At 42.0% G+C, this 14,526-nt stretch overlaps 2 protein-coding genes across 8 annotated transcripts in view; one reads left to right on the top strand and one right to left on the bottom strand.

Moving 5' to 3' along the window:
• LOC115135879 (adenosine receptor A1-like) overlaps positions 1-14,526 on the bottom strand; it is a 67,581-nt gene that overhangs the window by 48,006 nt on the left and 5,049 nt on the right. For 3 of the 7 annotated variants that reach the window (XR_010465625.1, XR_010465623.1, XR_010465624.1), the window contains exons 2-3: positions 8,719-8,789; positions 7,816-8,645 (exon numbers count right to left, since the gene is read on the bottom strand). The exons of 1 other annotated variant lie outside the window; for it this stretch is intronic. The gene's annotated coding sequence lies outside the window, so the exon portion shown is untranslated. Of the gene's footprint in view, positions 1-827; positions 1,554-7,815; positions 8,646-8,718; positions 8,790-14,526 lie in introns of those variants that run through there. 3 more of the 7 variants (XR_010465628.1, XR_003864544.2, XR_010465626.1) reach the window with 1 other exon arrangement.
• LOC115135871 (adenosine receptor A1-like) lies at positions 2,931-6,567 on the top strand. Its single transcript, XM_029671028.2, has 2 exons — positions 2,931-3,394; positions 3,571-6,567. The coding sequence occupies exons 1-2, from the start codon at positions 3,063-3,065 to the stop codon at positions 4,217-4,219; spliced, it is 981 nt and encodes a 326-aa protein (XP_029526888.1). The 5' UTR covers positions 2,931-3,062; the 3' UTR covers positions 4,220-6,567.

Below are 14,526 nucleotides of genomic sequence, written 5' to 3'. Positions count from 1 at the left end.
TGTTTTTTGTTTGTTTTTGTGTTGGGGGTGATGTCGGGTCCGGGTGTTGGAGTCGGAGCTACCTGGGAGGCCTCAGCCTGTTAGAAGGCTCCCATGCCTCAGTGGGTTCAATAGGCTCCCATGCCTAAGCTGGGTGAACAGGTTCCCATGCCTCAACCGAGGCAACCGGTTAGTCAGGTTTCTGTGCCTCAGCAGAGGCAACTGGTCCGCTCCGGATCCCCAGGATCATCCATGTGGTTGGCGTCCTGCAGCTGGAGCCGAACGCGCTGGGGAGGGGGTACTGTCACGTATGCTCTCTCTCCAGCACTCTAGGTCGTCATGCTCCCACGCCTCAGCCGGATTGACAGGTTCCCGCGCCTTAGCAGAGGTGATTGGTCCGCTCCTGATTCATCATCTTGGTCGACATCCTGCGGCTGGAGCCGGGCGTCAGGTTAGGGGGTACTGTCACGTGTGCTCCCTCTCCGGCCTCTAGGTCACCAGGCTGCTCGTTAGGGCGCACACCTGTCACCAGCATTATGCGCATGATGACACTCACCTGGACTCAATCAGCCCCTTGATTACCTGCCCTTTATATGTGACTCCCTTTGGTTTCTTCCCCAGTCGTCATTGTATGTTTTTGCTTTGTGTCGGTGTGCTGTTTGTTTCTTGTTTTGTTAATTTATTAATTCATTAAATGTATTCACTCCCTGAACTTGCTTCCCAACTCTCTCTCAGCGTACATTGTTACAGCAACTGATTAAAACTGTCACTCAAAGCTCAGTGGTGTTTCATTTCAACTGTCAACATTATGGATTTTAAAAAATGATGCATTAATCAAGAACCATAAATCAAAGTTAGATTTTTACTTTGTTACAGAAGACACAGCAATGATAAAGAGAAAGGTGTAGTGATAAATACAAAACAGTCTACAAATACAGATTATTAAAACATATTGACAGTGACAACATAAAGGGAAACTTCAGGATTTTGGCCATGAGGCCATTTATCTACATCCCCAGAGTCAGATGAACTCATGGATACCATTTATGTCTGTGTCTAGTATGAAGGATGTTAGAGGTAGTTTTGCAAGACCAATGCTAACTAGCATTAGCAAAATAGCTGGAATCAATGTGTATCTGTTAGCATGCTAGCGCTAATTACTAACTACCAATCACCATCTTTCCCTCTACCCTGTTTCCCTCTTAGAGATCGTTTGATGGTCAGACTAAGCTGCCCTCATCCCCAGCTAGCCTGGCAACCAATTGGTTTGAATTAAAACAGGTACCTTGGTCTGCTCCTTCAATTTGGACCTTAACCTCCCACACAACTCGCTGACTTCAGCTAGAATGTTTCTGTTAAAACCAGGGAATGTAGTGAACGCTTTGCATGGTTTAACAGCTCTGCCTCCCTAACAACCTCCACAAGGGCTAGAATGTCCTTGGTCTGGCGAGCAGCATGATGGATGCCACTAGACTTTGACACCTCCAACTCATTATATGCTGTGTCCATCAAGTCCTTGATGACACCAGTAGACTTCCTAATCCTGTCTGCTCAGTCATGTTCGGACCCAGGCCCTGAAAGATAAAGCAAAGGGTTCATCAGTAGTAGGCATAACTGACTCATGACATGTGTTAGGCCTAATGATTAACATTGTGATTAACTATAACTATATACTGATATGTATCTTGTATACTGTGACGTACCGGGTTGGGAATTCCACAAGGTTTTGCTGTCCCTCTCTCACTATCTATCACCGCACACTACTGTCCAATCCACAACCCCATGTAGTAATCTAATCTGTCTATAAGGCCCCTCCTGCTTGTGCAGGTGTAAGGTAAAGTTGCCTCTAGATGCTGACCTTGGGCAAATTTGGCTTTTCTCCCATTAATGGTTAAGGTTAGGTTTAGGGGAGGGGAGGCAGAGTTCTTGACAATTGCTGCTAGTAGTAATGTTGTTTGCCTACATAGAACAGACGCCTGTATATTTGTTCATTTATTTGTTTGTTTGGATCCCCCGATACAGTTTTCAGAGGCAGCAGCTATTCTTCCTGGGATGCACAACAACAATAAAACATGACAAGTAGCTAAACACTGATACACTGATAGAGGACAGTCACACAAATGTAAATACAACGATATACTTTTGTCATACGTAGGAGTTTAGCTTCCTCAACAGGCTCGATGGTCAAACCCTTTAAACTCCAGCTGGGGTTTAGGTCTCAGAGAATGTAGTGAAACGGCGCTCTGGTACTACGTCATCTGGTTCATTGGTCTGATTTGGTGGAAGGTTGATCCAATTGCCTGCGAAATAATTTAGCGCAACGGTCTAAGGCACTGCATTGCAGTGCTAGAGGTGTCACTCCAGACCCGGGTTTGATCCCGGGCGTGTATCACAACCGGCCGTGATCAGGAGTCATATAGTGCGCCACACAATTGGACCAGCGTTGTCCGGGTTAGGGGAGGGTTTGGTCAGGGTTTTGTATATAATAATTTGTTCTTAACTGACTTGCCTAGTTAAGGTAAGGGTTAAGGTTAGGGTAAGGGTTTAGGGTATGTACGTCCCAAGGATTCCCAATAGCCAGAATGACAAGAATGTATTCGTGCAGCGAACCATATATGGAAGCTCGGGAGATCAGGCCGATTTGCGAGGCTTTTAATATTTAGCTCTGGTCGCACTGTGGTTTTCACATTTCCTGTGACTCGTGCCATTTTGTGTAGGGTTAAATTTAAAGGATGTTCAAAAATGCCCTTGCTTCTGAAACAATGATATACTACAAACATTATGACACAGGATATCTAAAATGTTACTCTATTTTCTGCATAGTTGAAACAATTACCATGTATTGTCAATGGGCTATAATGTTTGCTCGGCAGGTGTATGAATGTTTGTGATATATTTGTTTTGATGTATTTGTGCTTTCAGATCCTTATATCAACAGCGCCGAACAATTGCAAAGGGGCGTAGCATTTTCATGAATTTTTTCAGTGGGCAAGAAAACTTCCTCAAAAGCCTGCTGGTCATAGAGGAACAATTCACAATAAAGCATACTCAGTCATAGAGTAAACTTCCATTGGACAGCTGACATGATGTCTGGAGGAGAGGTGGTCTACACAGTGCTGGAGGTGCTGATCGCCATTGCCTGCTGCCTGGGAAATGTGCTGGTTATCTGGGCAGTGTGGTCAAGCAGTGCTCTGCGGCAGCCCATCTTCTGCTTTATGGTTTCTCTGGCTGTGGCTGACTTCCTCGTAGGGTCTGTGGCCATGCCGCTGGCTGTACTGGTGGATGGACGGGTGCAGACCTCGTTCAATGTCTGTCTCTTCATTAGCTGTGTGGTCATCATGTTGACAGTGGCCTCAGTCTTGTCACTGCTAGCCATTGCTGTGGACCGATACCTACGCGTCTTCATCCCTCTCAGGTGAGCTGTTAAGGTGACATTTCAGGACGTTTACAGTTGGACATATTATTCTCCTAGCTGTGTCTCATGTTAACCACATTCTAAGAAAGGAAATCATGCTTGGGTGGAATCAGATTCCTTGTTTTCTTTTGCAAAGCAATTCATTAAAACATCTCAACATTTTTCTGCTTCAACAGCTACAAGAAGACGGTAACAGAGAGAAGATCTTGGGTGGTAGTAGCAACATGTTGGTTTGTTGCTTTTATATTGAGCTTCCCTCCCATGTTTGGATGGTACAATCGTGAAACGTTGTCTCACTCAGAGAACTCGACCGCAATCCTCTGCCATTTCCTGGCTGTGATCCCCATGTCATACATTGTTTACTTCAATTTCTTCCTCTGCATCCTCACCCCGTTAATTGTCATGGCTGCCCTGTACATCTACATCTTCTGTACCATCTGGAGGAACCTGAGGGAGAAAGCAGGGCACGGGGCCCAGTCCCACACCTACTTCAGGAAGGAGAGGAGCCTGGCCCAATCCCTGGCTCTGGTCCTGGTGCTGTTCGCCTTCTGCTGGCTCCCCCTGCATATTATGAACTGTGCTGCCTACTTTGGCAGCCCGTCAGACATACCCCATACCGCCTTCTATGTGGGCATCCTCCTTTCCCATGCCAATTCAGCGATCAACCCAGTCGTCTATGCCTTCAAGATCCGCAGGATCCAGGGAGCGTACCTGAGGATCTGGAGGAGGTTCTTTGTGTGTCGCGATGACAACCAGGGCTCTCAGAGCAATCGTTCCACTGAGCACAATATCAGCAGCAACCCTAACAATGTCAGCAAGGGATAGTCAACGATGCGCTAAACGCTAATCCCACAGATTTATTCTCTGATACTTTGAAAAAGACAATTCCAGGGATGCAGATCAGATAAAGTGGTCTACATCATTAATATCATGACGAGCATGATCTTATCATCAAAACCATACTCACATTATATTTGGATTCTCTACGAAAAACCTTAGCTGACAAAATGGTTATTTTTACGTTTTCACTTCCGTTTTCATTGATTTGATCAAACATTATACAGCCGACCACATGTTGGATTTGTCTCGTCTCCGTGCTTTGAATGGCACAAGCTGTCTGCGATGGATGGTAGAGTTATTACAATCCATGCTCGATTTTCGTTGTTTTAAATCAGACCTCCTGAAAAGGTAGAAATATAAGAAAGGGATCAATAAATGTGCGTGAGTTTGTCTGATTTGGAAACAGATAATACCAAACAAACGGGCTGCTCCATCTTGTGTCGATAGGTAGCCTATATTCTTTGCCAGTGTGAGACAGAGAGGGGGCTAGTGAAATTTGTGTGTGCAGTGCCACGGAAATTCAGCAGGTTGTTGATTTGTTGATACATTTAAACAGTATATGACAAGTCATCATGTACTATCATCACCCTCTGTTTGTAACAGACCGGTAGAAAATGAATGGCAGCGGACGGGGTTAAGCTAGCAATGTTAACTTCTATGCATTTCCCTAACCCTTACCTTAACATCACAAAATGATGCTTCACCTTAATGGCGAAACCGACATGTCCGTTTGCGATATTACTCGAATAAACAACATGAGCTGGCGCACACCCAGAGACAATTATTTTATGTAGAGTTGTTGAATAAACTATAAACTAAAACTGTGAATAAACTGTAAGCTATAAAAACAAAGAGAGTCGCACACTCTATATAAACTCCCGGTAATTTATTGGGTAAATCATCAAACGTTACGGAATCACTACCCTGAAGAAGGCACAGTGGATGCCGAAACGTTTGTGATTTACCCAATAAATTACTGGGAGTTTATATATAGAGTGTGCGACTCTCTTTATTATATATATTTTTATATAGCTTATCGCTTGCTATATTACAACAACAAAAAGGTTACTTAAAAAAAAAACATTCTCCCTCTGACATCATTGCACGTGCGATAGAACATCAGCGTACGTACTGCATGTTTTTACCACGATGCTGGACGCTCCTCTCTGTTTCCCCCCAACAAAACAAAAACAATAACACACATGCAGATTCCAGCTTTAATTAACCGTAGCCCTTTCCTGCAGTCAAATGACCTAATGGCCTCATGGGTGGAATGTTCTATTTTTTCATTAATGAACATGATTCTTTTTGATAATCTGATGTTTCTATGTCAAACAGTTTTGCTATATTTCAGTCTTCTATAATGTATATAAAGTGTAATATTGGGATGCAAACTCAAAAATGGAATACATTTCAACTCTAAAAAAACACCTGTACCATGTCAGATATTAGGTGTTTTTTTTAAACCATGTCTGTGAGGTGTTTATTATTGTTCCAAAGTAGATTTGTTTAAGACTACCAAGAAACACTGTGTGAACCAGATTTAGCCCACAGCAGTAAAAGTGAAAGGGATAGTACACCCAAATGAAAAAAATAATATATTGGTTTTCTTTACCCGGTAAACATTCTATGTACAAGAAATGACAGCAATCCGTTTTTGTGTTTGTTAGGTGTTAAGCCTGTGTCGAAATGTTTTCAAAACTGTAACGTTTACACTAATTCTGATCATTACATCGTGGAATATACATTATATAGTTAGGGCCTGACCTCCAGGGGATCCCCATTGATTTTGTTAGTCATTCTCACTCAGATATCATATTAACATGGCATAAGTCATTACAAAATAAAGAACATATGTAGAGTTGCATAAAATGTGTTTTAAAACTGCACACGTCTTTCCTCCCGTGGCAAAATGGGTAGAATTTCAGAAAATTATAGGCATTTTAATGTTATAGATTTAGCCGGTGGTAACTTGAGGAATAGACACCGGCTGGAATGCGGTTTTAACCAATCACCATTCAGGATGAGACCCACCCGTTGTACAGTATAACTGTTATAGGTCCGTATTTTATTTTAGCATTGTTCAACGGTGTTGGCATTACACTGCAAATTGCATGTCTCGTGAATGAAACTGAAGGAGAGGATGAAAAGCTTGCAAGTTTCATTTCAATGTTGCATTTCCTGGGTCTAAATGCCAGTTCCTCAAAATGTATTGTATCAAATAGTTTGTCTATTTCTTATAATTGTTACCTTCTATACAGAGGTATCCCAGGATTTGGAGATAAGATGTACTATCTTACAGTTATCCAATAAAGAAACCCTTCTCTAATGAACTTTTTTATGATTATGGTTATTTTTAACGCAACCATTTACACTTCAACTTTTCACATAAGTTTGTGCTTAACGTTAAGAGTGTGTAGACCTACAGTATACATATAGCTCTGACATTCTTCGATATCATCATATATTTTCAGAGATTAAGAAATCCAATCTAAAGTAACGTTTTTATTTCAAAAGGGTTTGTAAAAAATACATATTATTACATTGTATGTATTATACAAATGTTGTAATGACAATATTGTGTCTTGATTAACGTCCATTGGCATGCCGCACATCCCTATCTCCGGGCATTTATTCCCCTGGTCTTGTGTAAGCACAGTAGATGGCAGTGGGATATGTATTTTATTATTGCGATACGGCATATTGCAATAGATGAACGGACACATTGTGTTCCTGCCATAATGACAACATGTCCGGGTACTCTGTATCAGAACTCAACTGATCTTCCTGGCAGTTTGTTTCTCTTTTCTTGATAGAGAAGTAGCTACATACGTTTAGTTTGGTCGAACTTCAAACGAGGTCTGTTCAAGTCATCGGTGTGGTACATTTAGATGTTGTTGTCCCCCATGATGAAATCGGGCTTTATAACTAGGGCTTTCCAACTTATGTCTATAAAGGGGGTTGGAATCTTGTGACACAAGTGACACAGGGCTGACAAAGGGGCACTTTAACAAGCCTTTATTCACATAAAATATCTGATTGGTTGAATTCTCCGTGTGGTCTATATTAAAAGGGCACTTGATTTAGTATAACGGGCTCTTAAAATTCAATATTGGTGCACAATTTCTACTTAGAATATCAAAGAGATGCAAAAAGACACTCTTTTTGTGGAACGACACTAATGCCCTCTCAACAACTTTTGAATTGACTGGCAGTAAATGTATAAACCTTTATCATGTGTGGTTACTGACCACAAAATAAAGCTTATTTTACCTTTATTTATTTAACTAGGCAAGTCAGTTAAGAACAAATTCTTATTTTCAATGACGGCCTAGGAACAGTGGGTTAACTGCCTTGTTCAGGGGCAGAACGACAGATTTGTACCTTGTCAGCTCAGGGATTTGAACTTGACACCTTTGAACTTGCAAGCTTTAAACACTAGGCTACCCTGCCGCCCCTTATAGCCCTATAGCATGTATAGTTACTGACAACAGCAACAAAACATATCGTCAGAATTGAAATTAGGAGTAATCAGATGTATGTAATGCCCTAAAAAGTCAGATTAAAAGACTAGATGCAAGTTTAATAGCTATATTTAACTTTTATTAATTCATACAACGTTGAATAATGTTACCATAAAACATATCACAAGCCTATACGCATTTATTTAGGGCTTGATTTGGCTCTGGAGAACCAACCCTTTATTGTTTAGATTTTGTAACACTGATGCATTCTCTGTTGAGTGCTTTTCATATCCTTTCATTCTTGAGAAGCTCTGAATCCTGAACCTACAAGAAGGTCTCTGGAGTCCTGCTGCTCCTTGGCCACCAAGTGGCGCTGGAGAGGCTATAAACCCATTTGTGCTCCAGCTGTTGCTTTATCATAGTGAGATTGCATCCAACGCATTAAGGAATTCAGAGAGCAGTGGACTTCCTCGTTGCTGCAGACTGTCATTGTGCCTCTCAAGGAAGGCAATAGACTGTATAGTTATCACCTGAATAGGATTAAATCCCTCCCACAAACTATACAACCTACTACCTCACCTCGCCAGGACACATTCACCTGAAAGACTGACGGATGAAGGGGGAATGTCATTCAGACACACTCAAACAGATACAGCGAGAGGCGACAACACAAACACTCTCACCCTAAAGTACACTTTCACTCAAACACAACAGGCCCCAATAACCCAAATAAAGCATCGGGTGGTCTAACAAAGGAAATGTTACCCATTCTCATTTTGTCCTGCAACAGTCTGTGAATGGGTGTAAATGGAGGTGATATGCTATAATGGGGTAACTTCCCCACAGAGCAGAGACAGGCTGCAGGCAGGTGTCCAGGCTGGGAAGATGGGTGCGGCGGTCAGGGGAGAACGGTCACTCTTCAGGGTTATTGACGATCAGTCTGTCTCCTTAGGAAAGACAGTAGATTGTATAGTTATCTCAGAGGGAGGACATATACCCCACAACTATTCAATCTACTACCTCAGCCTCAAGGACAGGTGCTTAGTTTGGCGTCGACCCAGAGATGAGGTTTAGCAGTTCTTACTAGGGAACTGTGGGAGAAAGAGACAGATAGAGAAAGAGAGCGTTTTGTATGGTTAGTGGTTGATCATTACCGTACATAAACACATACACACACCCTTGCACATTTGCACTCGTACAAAAGCTCAAAACACACACACGCACACACACACACACAAACACACTACAGGACAGTGTATGAAGCCAACTTGAATTAAAATCAGGCATTAATAGAAACCCTGCACATATCCAGTTTACTAAAATGACATCCCTCGCAATGGACTGAAGAGGAGGTAGCCTGGTAACAATTTTATAGGGAATTACCTCCAAGGAGCAATTTCCTCTCTGGTTCTGGCTCTGCTGTTTAATCCTGGGCCTGGTTCAAATTCGCCACTACAGAACGAAGCTGTGAAAGCTTGACTGCTTTGCTTCGTGTGAACTGTGCTACTAAACTGCGTCAGTTCACAACATCCAGAGGAATCATCCGTTGGTATTATGGCATCGACAGGTGTGTCTGTGCCACTATAACAGTTATACGGACAGAAGGTGTGTCATGTGATCGCAACGGAATCGCATAAGATAGCTTTTGCCAAAAGATTAACGAAATAAAGACGAAACGATGCAGGCGCTAAGGAAAGTGTGCTAATTTCGGCAAGCCTAAAGCGTAACTCACTGGCATCCAGAGAGGTTGGCATGTAATAAAGGAGAGCCGCGCCAGGAATTAGTGCCCATTTTTTCGAGTAACTTGGCTCTTTCCAGCCCTACAACCCCACGGAAGCTTGCTGTTTAATTGGTAGCTTATTTAAACATGGCTTCCCCCGGTTGCCTCCCCCTAGCCTGCACAGAGCAGTGTGGATAGCCTGCAAGAAATGCAAAGGAAGGAAGGAAGGGGAAAGGATGAAAACAAAATGGCAGCGATTCGGCCATTTTAGGGAGTTGCTTGGCATTCTTAAGTGACAACATCTGTGGGGCAGAAACCTGTGAAACTCTCTCACTGCTTCTTTTAATCCATCGTATTGGATCCCAGATGGATTTTTCTGTTTGTTTTATCCGGATAAAAGGTGGCACTGTTATGCCCATCTGAGTGGATAAGATAAATGACTTTTACTACTTTCCAGCTTCCTTAATTTTAAAGAGATGAAGGTGAATGAAAACCGATAAAATTCCATCGTTTTTTTATGCTGACATGGTATTTGGTAGTGAACTATTTGTGTACCTAGTCTCAGTCCCCCCCTAATACAATATTGTTGTTTTTATCAGTGTGAAAGCCATTCAGTTCTTTGAAAAAGAGCTCAGTGTTAACTGTGCCAACTAGAGTTTGAAGTACCAGCTGGGCAGTGCAGCCATGCCCCCCAGGGCAATGCTTTGGCTGGGTGGGTTGGGCCGGCTCAGGCAGTGTTATGGGAGATGATGGTCAAACCATGCAGAGGCCCCGCCGCTTTGCATAAATTAGCATGTAAACCATAGCCTCTGAAAGGCACCAGGGCAGTTCATTAACATTCTGAATTCCTCTTTGGCGTAATTAAGGCAGACAGTGATTGAAATGTTTTGGCAGGCCGTGAGGCTGTTTGTAGGAGTGTCAGGGCCTGCTCAGTGGGGCCGAATGAGAAGGTAGTGGGGAAGGGAGGGAGTGGAGGCCTTAATTGAGATGTTGAATTAATTAGACTCCCTTGACTGGCCACCGTACACAGACGAGACAGACTGAGGGGGACACTGATTTCTATCGACAAAGAAATAAGTTCATGGCAACGGTCGAAGGCTTAGAGCTGAGTCCTAACTTGATTTCTGAATGAGTTATAAAGTTTGTTAGTTTGAGTTACTTTGATCTTGAAGTTGCGATTCAGCTTTTTGAGAAAGAGAGATTCATTCAGGAACACCTTCTATGAGGTCCATACACAGCATTATACATGGACACATAATGCACTAGGACAGAGTGATAATGCAGTATAAGCATAGTTATAGACACACATAAGGACTCCTAAAAACACATCATTCCATATACCAATACTCCTAATGCATTATGAGTATAATCATTGCCAGTCGCTTTTTCCTCAAGGACCACATAGCATTGTAATGGCCATCAGTGTGATGCATTTCAAACGTTTTTGTCAATGAGCATATTGCTGCATCATCATCTTTGTTATGGTGTGTTGCAGCATACTTATAAGCCACGAAAAGTCATCTTTGATTGCTTCAGGTAAAGTGATGAAAAGCCTAAGGCAGACACATATTATACACCATAGGTTGTTGCTATACAATTACAAAGTGCCCAGCAAATTGGCCAGGGTTGATTTTTCAGTGTAACATTTCTAGTGTTGATTCAGGACTTCAATTGACTGAACACTCAGTGGTGTAAACCCCAGTGTTGGTGTGAATAACCAGAGTTGCTGCGCCGACTGCTGTTCACGAGGTGAGACAGCTCACGCAGCTTCTGGACTGAGAGAGAGAGAGAGAAAGGTGCCGTATGAGATGAGACTATAAAAATCCTGAAAGATTACAAAGTCTTACTCCAAGGGGAACTGTTCAAGAAGGAGTACTTCATCCGAGAGGTCACCAGTGTGAAAAAAAGAAGAATCACTTGAAGCCACTTAGGTTAGGAAAATGTATGAGAAGTAGAAATGAAAATAAGACAAAGTACAGACTTGAAAGCACATTTGAAAACATGCATCTTGGATATGTGTACAGGATATTGTGTTAGCCTCTTTCTCTGGCTTGACCCCATCAAAAGTATCCATTTTGAATCTGCAGATGTGAAGCAGTCCAAAGTGGATATTTCAGATCACTCAGCTGATGATTCAGATGTTCATGACACCTCTGCCCTTTCTGACTCTTCGATGGATTCAACTCCCAAGAGAGGCCCAGTGAAACAGAAGAGATCTGCTCCGAAACACTCACATAGAGTGCACAAACAGATTGGAAGGAAGCCACACTCAAAGATGCCCAATTAAATTCAAGTGGCAAATAAGTGAGATTTGAATGAATAGCACAACATCATTGATAACAAATACACATTCATTAAAACTTGTGTCTGTGGATTGTCTGTTATTCCTGAATGTTTATTTAACCACATTTAATGTGCCTCCCGCCTTTGAGACTGTTGGACTGGACCGGACCACGATTGCCCGTACAGCTCCAGTTGCCGAGCTGCATCTGGCAGCGCCAGACATTCGTAGCCCTTTCCTGCAGTCAAATGACCTAGTGGCCTCATGGGTGGAATGTTTTTCATATTGTTCATAATTTCTTATTTAATTACCATTATTGTTTTTTAAACAGCCCAAAATCGAGTGTTTCTATGTCAAACAGTTTTGCTTCAGTCTTCTGGGATATATATAAAGTGTAATATTGGGATGCAAACTCCAAAATGTAATACATTTTAACTCTATATCTGAAATGGTACAGGTGTCTTCTTTTTTTAAAGCCCATAACCATGTGTGTGTGAGGTGTATACTTCTATTTCAAAGTAGATTTGTTTAAGACTACCAAGAAACACTGTTTGACCAATATTTAGCCCACTGCAGTAAAAGCATCTAAGGATTTAGGCCCCTAGAAGTTGCAGAGAGGGTAGAGAAGCTGTCCTCTTTTGTGGAGAGATGCCGCTCTGCCATGACCACAAGTGATGAAAATAAGATCTCACACATGGAAATGGACAGAGAGCTGTTGCCCATTGCTGGTCCTAAATAAGAAGTTACTCCGCTTGATATTGCTGCTCTTCTTTGTTATTAAATGGTGGTCCTCTGTTACTCAGCTGGTAGAGCATGGCGCTAGCAACACTAAGGTTGTGGGTTTGACTCCCAATTCTGAAGCACTACATTGCTGTGCATTATAATTGATTAAGATTATACCTATAATGCATTAGGAGTATTGGTATATGGAATTATGCGTTTATATGAGTCTTGATCTGTGTCTACAGCTATGCTTATAATGCATTATTACTCTATCGTAGTGCATTGTGAGTACATATCATGCCGTATAATGCATTATGCAAATTAAGCTTCATAGAAAGTGTCACCATTTAGGTCATATCCAGACTGTGTACACTTACTTAGATGTCTTAAATAAAGTCAAATAAGAAATGCATTTTGATATGCATTTGGATTTTGTTGGGGTAATTCCAAATGGTTGTTTATGAATAACAAACAAAACAGCACGCTAACCTAAAATAAGATGGCTGCCAATTTCAAAACATTTCATGGTAAAATAGCTTAACACATTAGTAACGCTTGATCCAAAATAAACGTTGCAATAATCGCTTGTATCGTTTTAGTACCAGGTTTAGTACCAAGCTATAGAACCTTTCGCACACCATTTTTTTTCTGTGTGAAACTCATCATCTTGCTTGAAATGCTTGTAGGCGGCGACTAGCCACTCAACAGTGCCTCATGATAATGATGGGCCTCATAGGTCTGTGAGATATTTGTTGTCATGCCTGAAGATTCAATGCGTGACAACAGGGGATGGGAGGTGACTGAGAATCCAGATTATGTTCAATGATTGAGTGTATTAACTGGATCCCTGTACGAGTCCTAATGACAGAAACACAGATCTGCAGGCTTGGTAGATATGTAGTAAAATCCATATTTGTACACATAATATATAGCCTACCAAAACAAGCACATTCCAACAACAAAAATGACAGACAAAACTCACAAAAACTCAATGTTCAAGTCAGCTATAAACCTGTATTCTTATTATCAAGTGTTCAAATCCCAGACTGCTCACTCACTGACTATGTTGCACAAAAGAAAATGGCTGCCGCGGTAAGCGAGAGGAGCTGTGTTCCTGTCACACTTGCTGCACACTTTCCCTGGGAAAGACGTCATCAGAATGCTCTGTCTGTGCGTCGCCTTATAGAAAGTCGCTCTTCTCATCTTTGTGAGGACGAGTAAAACAGCCGTCACAAAAAAAAAAACGAACTTGGTTAGCATGTTCCATACTGTGTAATTTGTTGGATAACAAATTGCTCGCAATTAATATTTTGCCCCGGGCGCAATACGAAAAATATCTATCATGAGTGGTGGTCCATGGCGAAACACTGGGGAACGACCGAGAGGGTAGAGACTGGGGAAGAATCTTGCATGCTCCTCTCTTCAATATCCGGGTGCCATGAAATGGGCATTGTCTGTGTGCCAAGCTGAATCTCAATGAACCAAAAAGCGGGTGATGTAGTGGAGGGAGCATGGCAATGCTCGCCACTGACGGGGGAGGGGAATATTGGCACCGAAGCAATGGGAGTCTGCCATGGGAGTTTGTGGGAGTCTGTATTTGACAATACAGTAGCTACTATGGCATTGCTTACAATTGGACCAGACTTACACCATCGCAACAACAGCTAGATACAGAACTCAAGTTTTCAATTCGGAGAAATGTCCAGATACCGGTCTAATGCCAATGCAGTAAAATACTTAGAGTGTTTGTGTGCTGCTCCATCTAATGAAGATGATCATCTCACTACATTTGGGGCGGTGGGGTAGCCTAGTGGTTAGAGTGCTGGACTAGTAACCGAAAGGTTGCAAGTTCAAATCCCTGAGCTGACAAGGTACAAATCTGTCATTCTGCCCCTGAACAGGCAGTTAACCCACTGTTTCTAGGCAATCATTGAAAATAAGAATTTGTTCTTAACTGACTTGCCTAGTTAAAAAAAAATTATTTTTTTTTTTAAGTGAAAAAAGTCCTGTATATTTTTCCTCTCTCTGCGTTTGCCAGGAATTTACATTGATCTTCCGATCTTTTTTCCCCCGTTCACAATTAGAAACGTTTTTGATCGCCTGC

This window comes from Oncorhynchus nerka, linkage group LG2 (assembly GCF_034236695.1).
Source record: "Oncorhynchus nerka isolate Pitt River linkage group LG2, Oner_Uvic_2.0, whole genome shotgun sequence".
Classification (NCBI taxonomy): Eukaryota; Metazoa; Chordata; class Actinopteri; order Salmoniformes; family Salmonidae; genus Oncorhynchus; species Oncorhynchus nerka.
The sequence above is the reverse complement of the archived record's forward strand: the minus strand, read 5'-3'. Positions and strand labels throughout refer to the sequence as shown.